Source organism: Peromyscus leucopus, chromosome 13 (genome assembly GCF_004664715.2).
Source record: "Peromyscus leucopus breed LL Stock chromosome 13, UCI_PerLeu_2.1, whole genome shotgun sequence".
NCBI lineage: Eukaryota > Metazoa > Chordata > Mammalia > Rodentia > Cricetidae > Peromyscus > Peromyscus leucopus.
Genome location: NC_051074.1, coordinates 34678257 through 34702520, shown reverse-complemented (window position 1 = coordinate 34702520; position 24264 = coordinate 34678257). Strand labels below are relative to the sequence as shown.

The 24264-nt window shown below is 42.9% G+C and overlaps 1 protein-coding gene across 2 annotated transcripts in view; it reads right to left on the bottom strand.

Moving 5' to 3' along the window:
* Nucleotides 1-3896: 3896 nt before the first annotated feature.
* Pax3 (paired box 3) overlaps nt 3897-24264 on the bottom strand; it is a 97188-nt gene continuing 76820 nt past the window's right edge. For both annotated transcript variants that reach the window (XM_028889276.2, XM_028889277.2), the window contains exons 7-9: nt 23472-23686; nt 5973-6219; nt 3897-5482 (exon numbers count right to left, since the gene is read on the bottom strand). In XM_028889276.2, the coding sequence (XP_028745109.1) occupies nt 5448-5482; nt 5973-6219; nt 23472-23686 (497 nt within the window). In that variant the 3' untranslated portion in view covers nt 3897-5447. The remainder of the gene's footprint in view (nt 5483-5972; nt 6220-23471; nt 23687-24264) is intronic.

Here is a 24264-nt window from a genome sequence, read left to right as displayed (position 1 = left end):
TTTGTCTAGAAATGCAGAAGCTGGCCTGATCTAAAAACAGAGCCTGCCCTTTGCCACTGTACCTGCCCAAGTCATTTCTGATTTACTCTTAGAGATCCAGCCTCAAGAACAGTTCCTCTGAAAGGCATTCCAGTGTCTGGTGGAGTTTTAGCGTCTCGTTGGGTCCCCAAAGAAGCTATTGCTTATGTATTACTTTGTGTCCCAAGTGTTTTTACCGACCTGGCTCATTCTATCCTGGAGTCTTCTGACCACAGGAACTGCCTTGTTTATATTGAAGCCCGACCTCCCAACATCACCTAGGAGCTCAATAAATATACGATGTATTGATCAATAATTGGGAAATAGAAATCACTGTCTGTCTCTCATAGCACTCAAATAGTAAAATGATCCAGCACGGGCAGGACCCTTTCTGAGGCTCAAGTACTCCATGAGTCCTGCCTGGGCTACCTGGGGTTGGGGAGCCAGATGAACAGGATAACTGTGTGCTCAGAGCTCTCCAGAATACCATGGGGTCACAAGAATGTGGTGAACAAGATGCCCCCACACACACACACCTCATGGAGAAGAAGCTAAGCAGGACTCAGGTCTCATGAACAAACTTTGTAAGCCTCTTGCCAAAAAGGCTGAGGCGTGAGAGCACAGCACCAAAGAGATTGGCTCTGTCAGTCATCCAACTCTACCACTCTTCTCAGGCATCATCGCTGGACCATTTGAATCTCCAGATCCTGCTCTCTGGCTTAAGAGGAGAAATGGGGATGAGGGTCCAATGGGGAAGGGAAGACTCACGTGTCTCCATATTCCAAAGTGACTTTCCTGGATCAGGTGTGCCAGGGTGAATGTACCAGATCAGATGTGGGAGAGGCTTCGAGGCTTCACTGTGGTCCAAGATGGGCCTAAGGACCCCGCCTCTCTCTGTGTGTCTATCTGTCTGTCTATCTGTCTGTCTGTCAATCTCTCTCTCTCTCTCTCTCTCTCTCTCTCTCTCTCTCTCTCTCTCTCTCTCTGTGTGTGTGTGTGTGTGTGTGTGTGTGTGTGTGTGTGCGCGCGCGCGCGCGCGCGCGCGCGCGCGTGTATCTGTCTGTCTGTCTGTCAATTTATCTTTCAATTCCACAGATTACTATACCACCAGGTCTGAATAGAACCACTTAAGTTCTAAACTTCCCAATGGTAAATCCAACAAATTCCCTCCTAGGACCCTCAATGTCCATCAGAAATACTGTAATAGGGTATTTACTGGCTCATTAAGCACCCTGTCTCCCACTTCTTCCCTTGGTCCTTGTACCAATCCATCCTTGAGCCTTTGGTCCTGCAAGAGGTAAATGCCCCCTTGTCTAGAGATCACGTGGAGACTGAACAAGAGAGTCACTCTTCATTATTGACTCATTCATTCAACAAGTGGGTTTGGGGTACCTGTTGTAGGTGAGACTTGGCGCTGAGCTTCTGGAATGCAGTGATCAATAATACTGAGAGGGCTTTATGGAAAAGGTAAGTGTGGCTTAGATCATCACTGTTCAGTGGGAAATCCCAGACAAACCCTGTCTCTTCCTCATACTTCACATCCAATGCTAACTTTTATGTCCATCAATGTTTTTCTGTGACTAGAGTCCGTGGTAAACTCTGCCTCCTGGTACTAGTGCTTTTTCTTGTTTGGAACTAGCTCTGCTTAATTGTGTGTGAATGGCTGAACACCAAAAGAACTCACTCAGAATAACTGAGGCCCAATTCTTTATCCCCAGAGTCAGTCTCCTCCTGTAGAAACCCTGTTTCTGGTTCTATGTACTAATTTTGACTCTAACTGAGGCAATGTGAGAACAGATTCTTACATGCCTTATCCACACAGATCACTCACTCCCCCATCCTCTCCTCCACTTCTATACTCACAGCTGTGAAACAGTGACCTTGTCCATAATCGTGTTTCTGTGTGCCAGAATAAATAAGCATCCCTTTCAATTGTGCTTAAATATTGGTGTGTGTTTGTGTGTGTTTAAATACACCTCCAGAATGAGTTCATTAGAGGAATGATATATTTGTGAAATATGATGCCTATTCCTAGTGAAGCTGCTTATGAATGACTCATTGAGCTGACCACAGAATGAAAATCTTTAATTCTGATTTATACTTTTCACTTATAACCTTTCAAATACATGCGGATGGTGATATGATCAAGAGGGCACGTCACAAATAAGCAGGGTCAAGCTTGGTTAAATGTCAAAGGTTCAAAGCCCTCTCGGTGGCTTGTCCCAGAAGATGAGATTAGGGACCCCAGGCCAGGGGAGAAGTCAGGTGTTCCTTTTCCTGGAGACTGATTAGATGAAAGCAAAACATCAGGGGAAGAAAGATCTATAGCGACTTTGAACATGAGAACTGCCAACAGAGCAATAGCTTCGAAGACATACAGAAATAAGAGAGGGGCATAAAGACACATATCCCAAAGAGGGCTGGGCCACACATGGCAGGTCCTGAGGTCTGGAGACAGACAAGAGAGGCCTCTGGGAAGAGCAGCTTCTGTTGTGAAATTGAGGTCCTGGTGGCACATCACTTATGCATTGGAGAATGAATTACTTTTTTTTTTTTTTTTTTTTTTTTGATGCCTGTTTTCAACTTAGGTTTGGCACAAGAGTAGGTTGACATAATGAAGTAGGTATGTGAGTCAGCATTTGGAGAAGTAAATTTAGGTAGCTTCTACCACGATGTTTGGTAGACACTGAGCTCTGTGTCTGCTGTTCTTACATGTGGTACTGGCCCAACTACTTAACAACTGTGGGCACGGATCCACTCGCCTGTAAAGTAGAGCTAATGACATCTACCTCACAGAATCTTCGTGGGAACTGATAGAAGTTAAGCAGTCCGTGACAATTATCATCCTTTCCTATGACTGCATTATTTTTTAAAAAGATAATTGTCAGAAAAAGAGCAACATGGTGGATCAGAAGGACAAGTGGAAGCTAAAAAGAGAATAGGAATTTTTTTTTTAATTTGAACATTTTTACCCACTGTATATCAAATCTTTGGGATGCTTAAAATTCTACATGCTTTAGGTCAACTGACCCACAGAACTCTCTCTCTCTCTCTGCAATGAATTTCCAGAATGTTCTACAGCAGTGGTACCCAATACAGCAATTTCTGGCCATATATGTCTGTTGCACACATGAAATGACATCACATGAGACATTAGGGGGACTAATTTAATACAAGAGCATCCATGGACACTGTAAATTCATCCCCTCATAGTAACAATTGTCAGGATGTATGGAGACAACACACTCACACCTCTGCCTCATCACTCTGTGCCGTCACAACGTCAGTGTCTAGTGTTATGGCTGACAAACCTAGACTGTCATGAAATAAGTGTGGGATGGAGTGAGGACGGGAGGAGAGGAGGGGAATGCTGAGGAAGGGGAAGGAAAGGAAAACAAGGAAGGAAGTAGGTGGTACCATTTCCTTCCAAGGCTGAAAGGAGCTGCCAAACATCTTTCCAATAGAATGTACAATGCAGAGGAATTAAGGGATGAAGACAGAGCCTGGTGCACTGGGGGACACACTTCCGAATGATACCGAAGGGATCTGACACCTCTGAGAGAACCAAAAATGGTGGACAGGTGGGGCGGGGGTGGGGGGGGGGGGGGGGGGGGGGGGGGGCTTCTAGATTCCATATCCCTGACATTGTAAAATCAGTCCTGCAGAGTATGTTTAAGCCAGCATCTTGTGTTTATACGTAACTCTTCTGTCCATGTCACAGTCCCATGTCCAAGGGAACAGCAGGATGATTGCTTCATCGTATCCCCCTTGGCCCTTTCTCGTTCATTCTACAGTCACCAGTTTCCCCCCCCAAAAAAAGCAATGTTGGCACATTTTCATTAACTGTTTATTCATTATAAATAGTAAATATTTACTGCACTTTTTACATGAAAGACATTTTTACAACACATCATTGTTGGTTGAGGCTGCAACACAAAGATACTACGTCTCCTGTTCCATCACACTTGCCCAACATATAAAATAACTCAGTTCTATGTCTAGTCCCACTAATGAACTACCTCATTGTTCTTAAGTCTAAAGGGAATGTATTGGTGCCTACCTCATTCATGGTTCCAGGAACAGAAAGAAATAAATAACAGCACCTCCCACCTTCTTCCTCTTAACATTTCAAAACACAGATTTATTGACATCCTAAATGTCACCACAAAAATGTATGTAAACCTCTGTTCCCGATCATCCTTTAATATTGGGTGTCATTGTATAATTTAAAAGTACACGAGAGCCACGTGGACATTTCTGTTCTTGCCCTGCCTTTCGTAGATAAGGGACGAGTGTAAACGGCGTCACTGTAGAAAGCATAATTCTCGGACATGATCTCTGGGCAAAAGGAGCAAGCAGGTCGGGGCATTGGTGGTTTGGCAAAGAGCCAACATCGCTGCATTCTACCATGATGAGTTACGGGCTGCAAAAATAAGAACACCTGCAAAAATATAGTTCTGATTTCATTTCTCTCACCTTGGCCAGTGCCAAAGCAGCTGTGAGGTACACAGTATTGCACGCTGAGAAGCAGATATGTGACTGGTGTCACCTCTTCTCCATCATGCCCTTCCCCCCACTCAGACTGGCTTCCAAACGAATGTGTCTTGGGTATGAATGAAACGCCATCCATCTATCCCCACAGCAGAAAACACGATTTTCCTCATTATCCCACATCCTTTTATGGGACATTGATTGACAACTAGATTACAAATGAGGGTGTGGTAATAATTTATTGGGGAGATCCTTCACATCTAGTCTAGCTCCCTATAAAAAGGTGGTGTTGGTTTTCCTATCAGTTTCCAGTGTGCCAAAGTCAAAGATTCCTCCATTCCTGATTCGTGATGTAAGCAGTTGTGAATGTGATAAACTTGGTCAGCCTTGGACATCAAACCTGTTTGATTTCAAGAATTCAACTGTGATATATGGGAACATTCTGCTTGCTCAGACCAGTCCATGTCTCTCTCTCTCTCTCTCTCTCTCTCTCTCTCTCTCTGTCTCTCTGTCTCTGTCTCTGTCTCTCTCTCTGTCTCTCTCTCTCTCTCTCTCTCTCTCTCTCTCTCTCACACACACACACACACACACACAAATGGAATGTTTTAGTGTCTTGATCAAAACTGAGAGTTGGGAACATTTTGACGTGCAGCCAGCTTATGTCGCTGCCTTTAACTGGTGCATTTTGTAGCTGTGGGTCTTCCTCAACTCCACTGCTTTTTGTCCACTATGTTCAAAGAATCTGAAACCAACTACTGGAGAAAGAAAATCAATCTCTTTTGTCTCCACCTCCCCCAAAGGCTGACTTTTTTTAAATTTTATTTTATTTATTTATTTTTGTTTGGTTTTTTTGTTTTTTGTTTTTCTGAGAAGATTCTTCATGTCTAGTCTGTGGAGGCCGGAAACAGGGCCAGTTTAGCTCCAAGTGGACAGTTCACTTACGCAATATCTGGCTTGAGATAATGAAAGGCACCTGTAAGGAAACACACGCAGCTTTTTAGGTCACGCTGGGACAATTCACAGTTCGGGGCAAGATCAGCTACAGGCTGACAATGTCATATTTAATACCACGGTATCAAAGGATCGAGACTAATATTTTTATTCCTGAGACAAGTTTGACACAACTCTGTGTCCCGGGCTTATCCCCATATGATCCTGGCGCTGACCTCATTAAGAACACGTGTTTCTAATGCCAGAGGTTATTTCATTTTGGCCAACCTCTGTGTTTTACCTACCGACCATCCGGCTTTACGTCCCAGCAATTAATAACTGCAAGATGTTATTGACATCAGTTAAGAAAATAATTACACCAGGGAGCCTGTGCTGTGGCAGTCAGCTGGCTTTGCCACAGAGCTGATATTGGGATGAAAGGCTTAATCAGGCTTCCAGTTCCCCTTTCTCAGACAAGAGGTGATCTCTCTCGCTTCCAGGAGGAACTACCCCCTAGAACGTCCAAGGCTTACTTTGTCCATACTGCCCGTACTGGTAGCCTGTGACAGGGTCCATGCTGTAGCCTGTGGAGCTGTAGGTGGGAGGGCAGTAGGGCTGAGAAGTGGGCAGGCTGTCCACATTCTTCATATGTTCCAGTCTCTGACTGCAGCTGGCTGACACCGTGGTCGTGGGCTCCAGTCCCCCAGTGAGAGGGGAGAGAGCGTAGTCGGTCTGAGGCTGGTGCGGTACCCCACCGTGGTTGGTCAGAAGTCCCATGACCTGCAGTAACAGGCAGATTGGAAGAAGTTAAAAGTGCGGGCAGAAACAGACGGCAAGCCCAGAACCATCGCGAGACCTGGAAAGGCCAACTTTTATGTCTTTAGAAATGCGCTGAGGAGCGCTCATTCTGAGGACTTTGACCTCGATTCAAAGTGGCAGCCACATGACCTCACCCAACGATAACATCTGACTGCAGTTTCAGAAAAAAAAGGAAGGGGAGGGAGAAGGAAGAGAAGGAAGGAGAGGAAGACAGAGAAGGAGAGATTACCCCACGTCCGCTGTGATAGCATCAGACTGTAATTTCAAAGAAAAGAAGCAACAGAGAGACGGAGACATTATATCAGTCTATACAGAAAAGCTCCTAATATAATACATCTGGATACCCAAGTGATTGTGTGTGTGTGTGTGTGTGTGTGTGTGTGAGAGAGAGAGAGAGAGAGAGAGAGAGAGAGGGAGAGAGAGAGAGAGTGCTTGCACATATGTGCATGTGTGTGCCTATACATAGGTGTGCATGTGTATTTCTGGGGATTGGATTAAGGGACTTACACATGCTAAGCAAGTACTCTACCACACAGCTACATCCCCAGCCATGCAATTAAAAAGTCATTTGCACATATTTGAGTGTGCACATGCACATATGCATGCATGTACATGTGTATATGTGTGTAAGTATATATGTGTGTAAGTATATATACATGTGTGCACATATGTGCATGTGTACATTTGTATGTATCTGTTCATGTGTATATATGTATATAAATGTGTGTACATGTGCATGCATATATGTATGTGTTCATGCATATATATGCATTGTGTACATGTATATAATGTGTGTGTGTGTGTGTGTGTGTGTGTGTGTGTGTGTGTGTGTGAATTAGAAGATAGGGCTGGAGGTGTAACTCTGTGGTAAAGCATTTGTCTGACATGGAGAAATCCCTGAGTCTGACCCACACCCCATCCCCAGCACTGGAAAAAATAAAAATCAAATAAATCTAAGTTAAATTTTTGTATACGTATCCTGAAACCTCCATTTTTTTTCATCCTGTTCCCTTTCAAAGCAGCTTCTCTTTGGTCCATCAGTCAGCAACGAGAGATCATCCCCCTGCCGAGTGTTCCCCATGCTCCCTTATGTTCCCCTCATTACCCCCACTACACAATCTCACTTTTCCACTTTGATTTGTGAGACATGAGAGCCGGGACACCTGCTCCCTCCTGCCCCACACTGCTTAAGCAAGTGGTACCAAACAAATGGCCAAACATTCTTCAGGCAGGCAGGCATGGCACCTCGGGTCTACAGTCCAAGCACTCAGAAGCTGAGGCAAAAGGATTTTGCCCCGAGTTGGAGGCTGACCTTTGCTACAATGCAAGATCTGTCTCAAAAAGCCAAAGCAAATCCTATCCACGTCTTCCTTCTCAGACTCAGTTTCCACATAAGAAGTGTTAGAAAGGACATACGTGGGGTGTTTTAGGGCTATGAATGACCCCAGAGAATAGGACACCTTAACAAACAGTCATCACAAGACAAAAACTCTCAGATCAGACCCAGGAAGCTTTTCCCAAACTCACATGCACTGGCCCTTCCAACCCTTTCAACATGGACTGTCAGTGGGTAATTAGTTGAAAACTAGAAAATGTCCACACACATGACAGAAAGTGACTTTTCCCAAAAAGCAACTGCAGAAGAAGTCTACTAGTGGGTGAGAAACCCACATACACAAAGAAAAACAGCCTTCCTACAAAAGCATTTAAGTGAGTCACCCCACAGCTGCACAGCAGTCCACCGAGGTCCTGCAGAAATAAACCCAGACCGCAGTCCTCTGCACTAAGCGCTAAGTTCCATTTACAGGCAGGCAACAGGCTCCTGGATGGAAGGGCTCTGTCACAGTGGTGTAGGAAGCTAGTCATACACCCCCATAAAGCTTTCTTACTTCAATTGGAAAACAAGATCCCAAAGCTTCCTTGGGGGAAAGTTTGCACAACCTAGAAGTAAACAAAATCCTAACAAAATTTTAAACAGAACCATCTTCAGTGAGCCACAAGGCACCATCCCAGAGAGGTGCTTAATGCCTTTCTCCACCCAAAAGGTCACTCTGCTCCCTGCCCTACTTTCAATCCAAATTTTGAAAACCATCTGAGGGATCTAAATTTGTTAATGTTATATAGCAAAGTGTGCCCCCCCCCAAAAAAAAAAAACCTAATAGAAAGTTTAGTCATCAGTAGCCAAACATAGTTTTATTGGGGATGGCAAGCAAGTGACCTTAACAAAGTGAAGTACAAATCAATAAGATCACAGCTACAGGAAGACCGTTGCTAGAGTGTGGCCATTGGTGGGATCCTGCCCAACACCGTTGATAAGTTAATTTCATTTGAAAGTTTTGTATGTAACCAAGAATATATTTAAATTATTTCCTGGATGCCTACTACCTCCAGGGATCCTCCTCCTCTTCTTCCTCCTCCTCTTCCTCCTCTTCCCCCTCCTTCCCTTCCCTCCTCCTTCCGTTGAGTCAGTACAGATAATTTTTACAGTGTGTCTTTGGAAAACTTCACCAACTTTCATTGATAACCTAATTTACAAAATACCTTATTTCAATCCAAATTAGGAGTGTGTGTTTTTTTAAAGTCTTTAAAATATAATTTACAGCTGGGGGTCGTAGACACAAGCCTGTAATCCCAGCACTTGGGAGGTGGAGGCAGAAGAATCATGAGTTTAAGGCTTATCTCAGCCACACCGTGAGTTTGAGAGCATCTGGAAGAAAGGAAGAGTAGCGATGACTCGGCACTTAGCAAGCACACTCCTTTCAACTCAGGAAGGACATCTTGATGAGCTGACCCGATGACAAGAACAGACGGCCCCCGTTACTGGTGTGAAGGAAGAAAGAGAACTTAAAACCAGTTGTCCGCGCTCCCTTTCATCTCCTGATGCAGCCCCACGAGTGCGTTGTGACCCTGTGCTCCTCACATCTTAAGGACTAGAGAGCAGAGCATGGTGACACAGGTCTAAAATCCCAGCTCTCGGAAGGCAGAGGCAGGAAGACTGAGATTCAAGGCAGCCTGAGCTACCTAGAGAACCCATTCTCCAAAGAGGAGAAGGAAAACCAAGAGGAGGGCGAGTCGGGAGAAGGAGGGAAGAAAGACTAATAAATCATTATCATGTTATTTGTCCCAATAATTTGTGTGTGTGCGCGCACGTGTGTGTGTGTGTGTGTGTGTGTGTGTGTGTCTGTGTGTGTGTCTGTGTATGTGTCTGTGTGTCTGTGTCTGTCTGTCTGTCTGTGTGTGTGTGTGTGTCTGTGTGTGTGTGTCTGTGTATGTGTCTGTGTGTCTGTGTGTCTGTGTCTGTCTGTCTGTCTCTGTATGTGTGTGTGTGTGTGTGTGTGTGTGTGTGTGTTTTGGTTTTTTGAGACAATTTCTCTGTGTAACCTTGGCTGTCCTGGAACTTGCTCTGTAGACCAGGCTGGCCTCAAACTCAGAGAGATCTGCCTGCCTCTGCCTCCCGAGTGCTGGGATTAAAGGTGTGTGCCACCACCTGGCTGTCTCAATAATTCATAATGAAAAAAAATGTAAATACACCACTTTAATAACATATCATTTAAAAATTTAAAAAGGCTAGGAGATGGTAGTGCACACCTTTAATCCCAGCACTTGGGAGGCAGAGGCAGGTGGATCTCTGCAAGTTTGAGGCCAGCCTGGTCTACAGAGCAAGTTCCAGGACAGGCTCCAAAAGCTACACAGAGAAACCCTGTTTCAAAAAAAAAAATTAAATTAAATTAAAATCAAAAAAGAAATCTGGGGCCTGGAGAGATGGCTCAGAGGTTAAGAGCACTGCTTGCTCTTCCAAAGATCCTGAGTTCAATTCCCAGCAACCACATGGTGGCTCACAACCATCTGTAATGAGATCCGGTGCCCTCTTCTGGCCTGCAGTCATACATGCTGTATACATAATAAATAAATAAATCTTAAAAAAAAAAAAAAAAAAAAGAAATCTGTCGGGGAGGTGAACATATCACTAGGAACGGCATTACTTTCCCTTGACATAATTCAAAAACCTCAAATCTCTGTGGAAGGGTCCTATTACACTTTTAAGTATGTTTCTTTAAAAGCTATTTTATGCTTCATGTGATTCAAAGGAAACTACGGAAACATCTTCTTATGCACAAGAAGTTAGTAAATAAGCGTCTTAGCCCTCCCCCAGCACGATCATGGAATGCCATGCAGTGCTAGTCTGTCTAAGAACATCGCCTCTGTTTCTCCCATCATGCTTTTCCTACAGCAATTGCTTGTTCAAAGCCTAAAATAAAATCTTCATTTGTTGTAAAAAGTTCCTATACTCCTCCCTTTTATCATTAATAATCTATGTCTACTACAAGGCTGGTTTTAAAAAAAAAATATGGGGGGGAGGACAATTGCTTTGTTTTCAAAAATAATTTCAAAGAAAACAATTTCGAAGCTGCTTCTACTCTGCCTCCCAGATGCTGACCACATTTTTAGGAAATGACAGGTAAGTGAGGGAGATTAACAAGGAGGAAGAGGGGTTTCCTTAAATAAATAAAGGTTCTGTCCTATTGGGAAACCATAAGGGTCTGTTTGACTGTTTGGGGGCCTAGATATACAAAGACACATTATATTTGTATGTGTGTGCAATGTGCATGCAAGAACATGCATATGTATGGCGCGGGGTGACGGGAGTGTGCCACAGCATGGCTGTGGAGGTCAGAGGGCAACCTGCAGGAGTCAGTTATCTCCTTCCACCAGGTCCATCCTGGGGATGAAATTCAGGCCATGGGCCTTGGTGGCAAGTATCTTTGCTCTTTGAGTCATCCCGCGGTCCCACAACCCTGTAAGTCCAGTTACATAAAACGCCTAATCAGGGTTATCTGAACACATCACTCCGTTAACCACATTTCTGGATGGCCCCTCCAGTGTTGCCAGGGCTCTACCTCCAACCTGTTTCACAGGTGACCCTTAAAAACAAATCCAAAACCTCGCAGTTCTGCGCTCCCACGACTTCCGCCCGCTCTCCCATCACCGCTCTATTAGAGACATTTTCTGAAGATCTCTTTCAGCTCATTCTCAAGTTTCAGGATTCTGAATGGGTTGTTTACATCTTGATTGGAAGATTACATGGTTCAGGAGAGACCGACTCTTTACAACGGCTTCATGCCACATTTCTCTTGAATTAATTTCCCTATTGTAAGATTAAATATAAAAGATAAAAAAAAAAAAACTTGCGAGCCAAATTAAGATTTACATTTAAAACGATGTGTCTGGAAAATATTTGCCTTGGCACAAACATTATGGCTTTGCCGTCCCTCCCTCAAAAGTGCTGAGCTTATCAGAAATCTAAAATGACTAAGCAAATTAGGACGCATGCATAGGCGTTTCTTTTCGCCTTAGGAGGAATCCATGTTCATGTCTTCATCCTCCTCCTTATTCTCAAGTAATCAGATGTTTTTCTGACTTAGCACCTAACAACACACATTAAGTTAATTTTAAAAAAAAAAAAAAAAAAAAAGCTTTAGTGAATTAGTTGTATATGATATGATGCACAGGGCTGTTCAGTTACCGAGTTTGTTCATTCTCCTGCTCTTCCCTCTAAAAGTCTACTGACTACACATTTTTACAAAGTGATTTATTTCCAAAGTCAAACCAAAAACAAACACACACAAAAAAAATAAATAAATAAAAAAATCAAGTGTCTATTGATCACCTTTTGTCAACGCAGGTATCCCTGGAATCCATTAATGGTTAAAACTTAGCGAGTATACCTCTGAGGCTGAAAAACCTCAATTTTGAAACGATGCACAGGTCTCTGAAAATGTCTTCAGATTCAAATGCCTTAGGAATTATTCTGCAATTGATTAGCATCTAAATAATTAGATTTGGGGTCCTGTCTGTTTGAAAGCTGTAAGAAAGAGGGAAGTTGCCTACAGGCAGGAGTTCCTCTTGAGGTCTGTGTGGTGACCTTCTCACCCATCAGGAGAGTTAGGCGAAGGGCCAGGAAGACTTTCACACAACCAGAGAGAAGCATGCAACCTGTGCCTAGCCAAGGAAGTCCTATTTTTTAAATTTCAGCTCACATGTTACAAGTAGCAATGTTTAATGCTGGGTGAAAAGGAGAATGAGCGCCAGACACGTGTGGCTCCCGTGCTGTGCAGACTTCCAAGTTTCATTTGCAAAGTGCACAGTAAGAACCGTCCCAGCTAAACTCAGACTTCTGCACTGAGACCAAACAGAGAAATCACATCCAGTTTCTGAATTCTTTTCAGTACCTGTTACTCAGCAGAGCTAAGTGATTAAGTTGACAGCCACGGACTTTTTACTGTTATTATTATTATTATTATTATTATTATTATTATTATTATCTTTGTTTTTTATTGTTGTTTCGAAAGGCTAGGGATCAAATCTAGAGCCTCATATATGCTGAGCTGTCTCCTCAGCCAAGCAAATTTCTTTAAGGACTAATGAATGAAATATAAATTGAGGCAAATCACCTAGAAATGACTTATAAGAGGTACACACACACACATATATGCCTATATATGATTCTAGCTTGCTTCTAGCCAATGATGAACTGTCATGCTATGCCTACCTATCATCAAAAAAGTAAATAAATTCCATTAAGAAAAAATTTGGTCTACCTAGATGAAAAAGTCGTCTTGTCAAACACAGCAAATACTCGACTATGTCGGACCCACCATGGACATAATAAAATTCTCATATGTTTTAATTCATTTACGCATGCCTGCATTTAATATGCTTTGGGACCATGTCTATAATTAATATGATTTATGAGAAAGGAACACTTCAATATTGAGGGATAAGGCACACTCTTTTTTTTCCTTCTATGAATGAAAAATATAACAAAATAGCTCAAGGAAAAATTGTTGGCCCATAGCGTATTACGGTGGACTGACAGAGCCCTGAGTAAACTTGGGAAGTTAATGATATCCTCTTATCTGACCCTGACACATTCGCAGCATGTAATTTACAGAAGCTCTGTCCAGGGAATCTTGACAAATGTTCCTGAGGATGTCAGGGCAATGTTCCATTCTAATGCAAAACAGATGTGGGTCAGACACCCTCATTCATCACTTACAGCAGAGTCTCCAACCCTTTCCACAAGGAATGGCATTACCTGCTGTTAACTCCTCTCCTTTCAGGAACTTTCTCACAATCACAGTAGCCCTCTAAAGAGTGTGTACTCAAACCCATGACCACTTCAGCAACCTGTCTGAGAACACAACTGTGGAAAATCAAACATACATCAGCTTTAGTCCGTGACTGCTTTGGGATATGTTTGCTAAATGCTAATTGACCCTTTGGGACTTAGAATTCTGACTCTAGAAAGGAAAAGCTCTATGCTTGGGCATCCTTCAGTGCTTTAATGAGATGGCATTTTGGAATGTCTCTCTAATTTCCTATAAACTAAACCTGCATTTAAGGAAATTCAGGGCAGACCCACCCTGATAAGCATCTACCCATGCAAACTTCAGCTCACCAAACCCTAACTGCATACACAGCTCAATCTGAGACTCACAAATAACTTCCAATGCACTAGAAACCCACACTGCCTCCTTGCAATGAGTCCAATCCCAGCCTCTCAGAGAAAAGAAGTGAGATAAGGTGCATTCCCTTTTCCCTAAAACTCTTCCCTCCACCCAGAATTCAGACAAGATGGAGGATGGTTTGAAATCTAGTGGTTTTCATCTTGGGTTCTGTTTCAATCAGGGAATTACACCCAAACCACAACCAAGTGACTAACAAGTACCTCTCTCATCCCTTTGTCTCTTTATCTGCCCTAACTAAACATTAATAGACAGTTTTTAGCCTTTTCTTTACAAGTAGCCATCCTCCCACCCACCCCCAAGTTCTTATATAGAGGACTGAGAACACATGGAGGTAGAGGCCACATCCAACATTAACTAAAAACACTTATCCACCAGTGCAAAAGTGAACCGTTTTAAAGATAAATGGACCATGAGTTGGGTCTCCACCTGCGATATCAATCATTCATTAATTCCTAGGAAATGTTCCCTTAAACATTGTTAGTTTGGTATTCAACAAGTTATAAATAAAGTCATGTGGCATTCACAGAGGCTAAAATTAGAAATCCTGCCTGAGAATCAGAGAAGAGTTGACCCTGAGTGGGAAGTTTTCCACAGAGGCACCCAGGGAAGGGAACAGCTCCACAGGGGCCATGTATGAATCTCAGATTATAATAGATTAAGTAGAACTTTGCACTAAGGATTGGCTGCACAGTGTCTCGTGACTGCTGTGAAATGTCTTTCTGTATGCTGTGAATATGTGTGGCTCCCATTGGCTAATAAATAAAGCTGTTTTGGCCTATGGCAAGGCAGCTTAGAGGCAAGTGGGAAATCGAAGCAGAGATACGGAGAGAAGAAAGGAAAGGAGGGAGAGACACCTAGTCTCAGCCCAAGGAGCAGCCAGATGCCAGCAGGTCGGTAAAGCCATGGCAACGTGGCAAAACATAGATTAATAGAAATGGGTTAATTTAAGATGAAAGAGCTAGCTAGCAAGAAGCCTGCCATAGGCCATGCAGTTGTAAATAATATTAAGCCTCTGAATGGTTATTTTGTAAGCAGCTGCAGGACTGTGGGGCAGGGCAGGACCAGGGAACCAGGTGGGACCCAAGAAACTTACCCCTACACTACACATGACAAAAGAAAAAAAAATCCCTGCAGTCTAGAAATACTAACTTGGGACTCCACAAAGCATGCCATATAGGAACGCACACAGGTGTGTGGACACATGTGTATTATCCTGCACGTAGAGACCAGAGGTTGATGTAGAGTGTCTTCCTTGGCCACTCTCCACCTTATTTTTGAGACATGGTCACTCATGGACCTGAAGCTCACAGATTGGACTAGGCTGTCTGGAAGGACTGCAAACCCCCGTGATCCTCTAGTCTCCACTTTCCCAGCACTGGAATGACAGACATATGCTGCAGTGCCTAGCTCTTAACTCAGGTCCACACGCTTGAACAGCTAGCACTTTACCAACTGAGCCATCTGCCCATCTCCAAAACGCACAATCTCCTACATTAAGGGAAAGAAGCCCGACTCCCCACATTCTCAATTACATGTGGAAGCTCAAAAGTTCGTCTAAAAAGTAAAAAGAACAGAAAGAATGGCATTTTCAGAAAGGTGTGGGAGAAAGGGCAGAGAGATACAGGGGTGCAGACAGGATGGATTATGGGTCCACAGGTCCAATTCAATATAAAAAGTAACAGAATGTTCTAGAGCACAGTAGGGTGATTATGGTTGTCAACAAATAACTGAATATTTCAAAGCTAGATGTCCCTGATTCAAAGAAATGGTATGTTGGAGTGTCAGAAAACCAATTACCCTAATTTAAGTACTACACATTCTCTATGTGTACTGAAGGGCCACACAGTAGCTCATATATATATATATATATAGAGAGAGAGAGAGAGAGAGAGAGAGAAATATAAATATGCTTTTCCAATGGTGCCATCTTAAAAGGTCTCCTAGCTAGATACCTCTTCCATTCGTCATTGGGACACTGCAACCACCAGTCTCAGAAATTCCAGTTTGCCAACCCCAAGCTGAATGCCAAGAGCAATTTTTAAATATTGTACTCTGCACTGAAAAATATACACCTCTGATGAAACCCAGACAGATTCTTTGGGGGAGTGAGAGAGAAAAAAAAAACAAAAAACAAAAAACAGTACATAACTAATGACTGAATCAAGTCTTCTGTGTTTGCAGCACAGAGCATACATTCAGCCCATAATTGAATAAATATGCAAGTATTCAGATTTCTCTAGATATTGCCATTTTGCAAATGCAGTAATAAATTAAAAGCTTTACATCGCATTCCAACCGCATATAAAGGGTTGATTCAGACCATAGGCCTTGTGTGAGAACCTAGCCTGGCTCTTCTGTATACTGCTGACTACAAGGACAAACTTTTTATTCTAGTAGCTTAGTTATAAACGAAGCAATCACACTCAATTTTGCTTTTCCTCTTCAGTGGCTAGAGGAATTCAAATGAGCCTAAAAGACCACAGGCCGTCGTCTAAGTTGTCTAATGTACAGAAAGACAGAGCTGACAGAATTGCTATTTAAATCAACTCGGCAGACACACAAAGATGAACTCAGCAGAATAGGTTTGCCTGTGGCTCTCTTTGGGATGCTGATGCTGTCATTGACTGCTGTGCCCTCTCTGTGTATGAAAAGGAGATTTGGGGCAACTCGTTGTTACTCTCACAACTCTCCAAATGCACATAAGTCAAGGGGTCACAACTAGAGTCATCATAAGCCAGGGTGTCCTCATGTTTTCAAGGGTAGAGACCTCAGCCTGTAGAGCAAAACTCAAGGCACCAGGTCAGTGGCAGCCTGTGTGGATTCAACAAAGGAATTAACAGAAGTGTATTCACTAGGAAGCAGAAGCCCCTCACCCCTCAGCAGAATACGGCCTGTTGGAAATATACAAATGACCCAGAGCTCTTCTGATGTAGCTGGAACAGGCTCATTTATGATCATAAACAGCCTTGAGTACTTCGTAAACACATGGGCCTCCTCAAGCCCTGGGAATGGGCTCATGGGCCGCTTTGGAAAAGAACCAGAAAGAGGTGGAGGCTTTGGGGAGACAGCCCCTTTCATCCGGAACGTGTCTCCATCCCAGCTTTGTTTGACACCCAACAAATCTCTTTAATCAAAATCACCCTTCCTTCTTCCACGGATGAGTTTCTGGAAAGTGTGAAGGAAGGAAGTGGCTCCTTTGGGAACTGAGTTAGTGTAGCAGACCACCTGCTTGTCTGGTTCTTCAAGGCAATAAAAGGTAAGCTGAGGGTACGGGATCTGTGCGTCAAATGTGCGAAACAAATGGCTTATCAGTAATACTAGCCTCAAATAGCTTCTGAGTGTGTACCCAAAATGTCCCGGGGTGGGGAGGGGATGACAGCTCTCTTGAAATGAGAGCTGATTATACCAAAAAAATCAAACCTTCCTGTGTTTACCTGAAATAACAGCACAAAAGTGGAGGGGCACAAAGAAATATCATCCATGCATGATAATAAAGATTTTCATTAACACAGATGAAACAGAAAAGCAACACATTGTAACTATCTCTAATAGTTTGTTTTAGTGGCCATCATCGTCCATCTGTATACTAAGCTCGTCTGTGGCAAGTTCTTCCTTAGATCTTAATGAACAAGCCACCACCATCCTGCCCTGCTGCCAAAGACTGTGAGATCATGGTTAACTCAGTGGTCAAAAGAAAAATACAAGCACAATCAAAAGCAGTCTCGACTTTATCGTATACATATTAACACTTAGCTGCTTCACCTTAGTAAGTTTCAGCATTAACAAACGTATGTCAAAAGAAACTGTATCGAGCGATTGAAATCTAATTTGAAATGGGACCAGGGTAGTCTAATACATATATGCATGAAATGGAGAAACCGCCTAATATGCATAGCTGACACCAAATATGCAATTTACATACATTACACACTAATAATCTCAATTTTAATACTCTTCTTTAAAGCAACTGGATGGGTATTCGAGGTAAAGGCTTTCTTTTGTGAACTGTGAATAAGAGCACAAGTCGATTCTGGCATCTCACACTGTCAGTTGCCATCTCATTAGCGTGGAGACCCAGCCACTCTTTCTGGTTATGTTTCAGGCCTGGGATCTCAACACTACAAGCATGTGATGATTCAACCAGACTGAGATGGATGATCAACAGATCTGATGAGCTCCACAGACCAACCCTCTCTTCCAGAAGCGCTGAGTGCCAAGAGGACGTTCAAGTATTGTCAAGCTGCTTCGCAATTCTTCATGAGAATTTTCCCCTCTTGGTAGATTAGCCGTGAAACAGGACAGGTGTAACGGTTATTTGATTACATCTTCCCCAAGACCTGGACAAAATTTGAAAGGCAGTCTCTGTGTGTAGCTTTGACCTCAGGATTTGTTACTAACAGTTAAAAGTCCTCTAAAACAAAATCTTTTCTTTTTCTTTTTCTTTCTTTCTTTTTTTTTTTGTTTGTAATTTAAGCCTATTTTCTTATTTTGCCATTGGTTTCACTCATGAGCAAGAATGAAACCCTGCCTGTCTGTTCTAAACATAAAATGTGCTCATAATGACCCAGATTTATACCAAATGTAGTTTTAAGTGTTGCTGAATTGAGTGGGTCTTAAAATGTATGGCCTCTGGAGCTGCAAACAGGACTTCCTCCTTTTAAAAAGGAGGGGCTTTAAACTGAGTGTAGGAAAGCCTCTTGCACATCAAATGGCTCCATAGGAAAGAAAAAAAACCTCAATGATACAAGAGTAAATGAATTAAAACCATATGGATCAAATGTTCCCTAAAATACACTGTTTGAAAAATTAAGGCGAAAAAGTACTTGGCAAAAATGTGTTTTAGGTTTTACCAAACCCAAAACATTTGAAGAATCATTTGCAATTGTTGATGAACCCTAAACGCTGCCAAGTTGGCCCATTTTCATAGATGACAGAGCATCGAGAATTTCCCCAGACCTCCTGTAACCCAGTGATAGGGCATTTCACTCAAGAGCTTGTTGGAAGCTGTCGACAAATCCTGCAAAGTTTATAGAAATAGGTGGAGGTGGGGCATGAAATTATGCAAGTTTGTTAATCTAATTGCCCATGTTGGGGGTGTTGGCTATGTGTGTTTTGGGGGTGGGGAAGCACTCAGGGTAGTATTTCATGCAAAGGAAAGTTAATTAAAAGAACATGGGCCACATGTTAATGAGCCTCATGTCTTGAGCGTGTGGTAACATTTCCTTGCAATCCAACTTCCAAGTCAGTGTCCTCTGTCTCGACCACATGTGCATAAGATACTGAAGACTGGAAGTGGAAGGATATCAATGATCTGTGTGTGTATGAGGTCTGTACTGTCTGAATGTTTCTGTTAGCGGGGAAACTCCTCACTAGGGTGGGTTGGGTGGTCTTCTTGGGGCATACTGGAGCCTCATTCTGAGCTCTATCTCCTGGAAAGGTTAAATAAGTCAGACAGCTATTCCGAAGGTAGGAAATATTGAGGTTTTAACCTGCCCTGCCCCTGTCCATCTCCGAGAATCTTGCCTCCAGTGTCCTAACAGACCCAACCTTTGCTAGCAAAGGAGAGGCCAGCCCTCCATTTGTGAGACCATTTGACCAGGCTCACAGAACAAGCAGGTCAAGAGCAGCAGCAGAAACTTTTAACAAAAATGTGGGACTCATGTCCCAAGAAGAATAACAAGGGGAGGGCAGATAGAGAGAGAGAGAGTGGGTATCATTTGGCAAATAATATGTCTGTCCATCAGTTCCTTATCAAAAAACTAGAAATCGACCAATCACAGTGGCTCACACCTATATTTCCAGCAATGGAAAACTGAGAGAGAAAGATGCTACAAATCCCAAGCCCATCTGGTATAGAATGAGACCTTGTGTCAAAAGGGGGGAAAAAGCAATGAAATGAAAAACAAGTAAGAGACTAGAAAATCTCATTATACATTGGTTCTCATACATTTTATTCCCTGCCAGTTTGAATGGTCAACAATGAGCCAACATCAGTGATACTGGAGAAAATGTCAAATCAAACACACAAATATTTAAAATATGCAAAACAGACTCTACGGAAGAGAGCTACAATGAATTGGCTACAATCATTCAAAAGAACATACCATCAGATGGAAAATCTATACACTATAATCTATCTTAATTTTCAGAAAAACTAAAGATGTAAAAAGAACCCAGAGTCAATGTACAAAAATGTCATGAGTGGTTGTCCTGAAAAAAACTTCCCTACCGTCAGCATGGAATGTTTGTAGTACTGTCAGAAATTAAAAGATGAATGAAAATCAGTCAGGCTTATCAAAAAAAGTCTAAATTAACCTAAACGTAAAACATAAATTCAGGGGCTGGAGAGAAGGCTCAGCAGTAATGAGCACTGACTGCTCTTGCAGAGGACCTGGGTTCCTCTACCAGCATCCACATGGTGACTCACCAATGTCTGTTACTCCAGCTCCAGGGGATCCAACACCCTTTTCTGACCTCTGCAGACACCAGGAATGCACACGGTGCACATACAGCCATGCAGGCAAAACACTCATGTACATAAAATAAAATGAGTAAATCTAAAACCAAAAACTAAATGCACTGAAAAACAAAAGCTTAGAAAACTAGTCTCTATTGATATTTTCAAATGTGACTAAAATCTTGTCTCCACTTTGTTTTGAAGTGTGCCTCCTTTCCACTCAACTATAGACCAGATCCTAAGCCAAGCAGCCAGGAATCCCCGATTCGAAGGCGAACCCCTTATACTAATGGTGGGTTCCAACCTCTGGTCCTGTCACTGAACTGCCTGCTCAAAGGTGACAAGACAGAGGGGAGGAGGTGGGAGGGCAAGTGGCGAATCAGAGAAGTGACAGTCACACCAGTTCTATTCTTTGGATCCCATCATCCAGTCCATGTGTCAATAATGGGGTCTCCATAAAGCAGAAACTACAGGACCATCACTGTTCTCCTTATTCTGCTCAGGTACAGCTGAACCAAGTTGTTAGAACTGGGTTTGCCATAACTTCCTTTATACTAAGTTCTATTAAAGCCAGACAACCAAAACCTCAAGGGGCATTGCTGAGAAGCAATCCATCCGAAGGGCTGTGGAAATCTGAGTTCTAGCCCCAGTTTTCTCCTCCATTATTTTATAGATATGCTTGGACCATGCAGATCCACACACTCCCTGTCCCATCCTCAACTTTGTCTGAGAGACAGTACTCTTTTCTGACTCTTTGGGGATGCTGTAGGAACTAGGACAGCATGGAACCCTACTGGTGGTCTACAGCACAAACACAAAAGACACTACTTATTCACAAACATAAGCACGCGACTGATCTAGTACGTCAGATGAAACAAAGAAATACAGGTGGGAAGTTGCCTGTGAGAGTTTTCCATTGCTAGATGTGAAATGACCCCACCCTGGCACCAACTCTGAAATCACTGACAATTGAAAACTGACAGTTTTCTTGAAGGTGACCTTTAATGGCTGGAAGATCAATTTCTAATGCATCCACTTAGGTACTACTGTGATAACATTATTCCCAGACCATTGCATGCAAGAAACTAACCATTTCACATACAGAATTTGAATTCATGTTATTTTCATTACAATTCAAAAGAGTAAGGTTGTAAGGCCTTCTGATGGAATCCTGCCTCTCACAGAAGCAGCTCCCGTGGAAACTTTCAACCAAATCCATCCATTAAAAAAACTGTTCTCTGTGGGACCAGACAGATGGCTCAGAGTTTAAGAGCACTGGCTTCCAGAGGACCCAGGTTCAATTCCCAGCACCCATATGCAGCTCACGCCTGCCTGCAACTCCTGTTCCAGGGGATCTGACACCCTACACAGACATGCATGCAGGCAAAACATCAGTGCACATAAAAAATAAATAAAATGAGTGAAAACTAAGAAGCTGTTTTCTGGCTTCCAAGTGACTGATGATAAAACTTGCAGAACCTTTCCATGCTGCTTCTAAAGTCTGGAAGAAATTTCTACACAAGGAATCGGAGTGCTACAAAGCTGGCTTTTCCAGCAGGAGCCTGTCACGTCGTGTAAAATCGCATCACCAAATGCCAGGACTTGGAAATCAAAGGGGCTAAAAGTCCTGTAGGAAGGCCTCCATTGTTTTCATGTCGTTATTTTCCTGCTGAGGTTTAAAACCACCTCTCACTTCTTCTTCTTCTTTTATTTTTTTAAGGCCAGGATGTGCTATAGGAATCTATAAAACTTAATTACATTTACTGTTACAAAAAAGGATTTATGAACTCTTGCCTTGAGGCAGAAATGTTTATTTCATTGCCTTTACCATCCCAGTCTTTTCAACTCCTGTGGCTTTGAACTTCTCAGCTGCTAGGAGTTATCACCATTACACAGAGCCCGAGCGCTCCACTCCGAAGACGCACACCACAAGTTGAAGAAGCCAGGAAAGGCAAAGATATATGAGTCGTTATTTTGGCCACCCTTTGTGCCATTAAAATCTCATTTTCTGCCTATTAGAATACCCTCTCAGTGCTTAGGCAGCGGTGATAGCCCGTGATTAGTGTGTAATTGGGTATAATTGTCTTTTCATTTTCTATTTGTGTCATTCTGAGCCTCTCTCTGTTTTCCTACCCACCAAGAAGAAAAGAGAGGTAGAGGAAAGAGAAAGCTGTTAAAATTCTCACTCTGAGCCCCAAAGAGATCCTCGATTGCAATTATAGATTGCCATCCCTTTGTGACATTTCTCCAAATTTAGTGGGTGGCTCTCCTCGCCACCTGGGCCAACTGCTCTCTCTCTCTCTCTCTTCTCTCTCTCTCTCTCTCTCTCTCTCTCTCTCTCTCTCTCTCTAATAAAATCAAGCTATCTGTATTTAAACAACTGCTAATAACGTCAAGTTCAGACAGATGCCACATGTAGGAAATTTAACCATCCTTCTGACATGCAATTATCAGGGCAATTTATTAGTGCAATCCCCCAAGAAAAGCTCATAGTCCAATGCAAATTACAAAAACAATTACAACGTCCAAATATTTATATAGTCCCAAAGACTAGCAATTCTCCTAATTTGTGTTCCTATACCTCATTCATTCCAGATTCTGCAGTCCTCAGCTGGGTCTCTCTCTCTCTCTCTCTCTCTCTCTCTCCCTCTCTCTCCCTTGCTCCCCCTTCCTTCTCCTTCTCCTTTCCCCTTCTCCTCCCTCTCTACTTTCCTGCTTCCCTCCTTCCCTCCTTCCCCTCCCCCTCTTCACTTCCCCTTCTCTCCCTCCACAGCTTTTCTGCTTCCCCTCCAATGGTTATGGCAGAGCATTTGGTGTTTTCTGATGAGGATTTTTCCTCAAAATTCTGTCAGCCAAGCAAATGCCATTTTAAACAGACGAACAAACAAAAACCGAAAGGAAAGAAACCCTGGCAAGTTTGTAAGGCTTTCAACCAAAGCTCAGAGCTAAGGACAGGGAAGACATATGACAAGTACCTTGACAGCTGACTATAAACAGAGTGCCCACGATTGCATTCGAAGTCACTTGAATTGTAAGTCTAAGCTACAACTTTTGATGCCTCCAGTAGAAAGGGAAGAAAGAAAGGAAACTCGAAAACTGAAATCATGTGGCTTGTATAAAGAATACATTATGGTTTACATTTGGCAATTCATTACACCGCTGCCTCGGGGAATTGACGATTTGGTTCTGGTAACGGCGAATCATCTGTCTAGAAACACAGGACTGACCTGAGGTGAAAGGCCATTGCCAATGGCGGGGTTCATGGGGTTGGAGGGCCCCGACGGAGGCACAAAGCTGTCTGTATAGCTTGAAAATCCATGCCTGGTGCTGGGGAGGCAGTAGGCAGAGCTGCTGTCTGGGTTCGAAGGAATAGTGCTTTGGTGTACGGTGCTCGGTGGAAGCGGTTGAGGTCTGTGAACGGTGCTGCTGGGATCGGACACGGCTGAAAGGATAAAGAGGATCGACCATGATGCTCTCTGGCAGACCAGCAGAATGAGTTCCCATTAGCAGTGACCCATTTGGTCAGATGCTATGAGAACTCCAAGTGCACTTCTTACTGATCAGTTGTAAAAATGAGTCACACAACAAATACAGTTACATCTACCTTGGCATGTGTCTAAGCACATAACTGTATAAACTCCCAGTTCACACTCACCTAGAATATGAGCACAGATGCCACACTGGCAACAGCAACAAGCCAATTTGGGTAGTGAACACAATGGAATCACTACAGGTACCAAATCTCTCATCAAATATACTCTTTCAAAAAATAGTTTATTTATTTGTATTTTATGTGCATTGTTTTGTGACTGTGTCAGATCTTGGAGTAACAGACAGCTGTAAGCTGCCATGTGGGTGCTGGAAATTGAACCCAGGTCCTCTGGAAGAGCAGCCAATGCTCTTAACCACTGAGCCATCTCTCTAGCCCATCAAACGTACTTTTTTTTTTTTTTTTTTTTTTTGGTTTTTTGAGACAGGGTTTCTCTGTGCAGCTTTGCACCTTTCCTGGAACTCACTTGG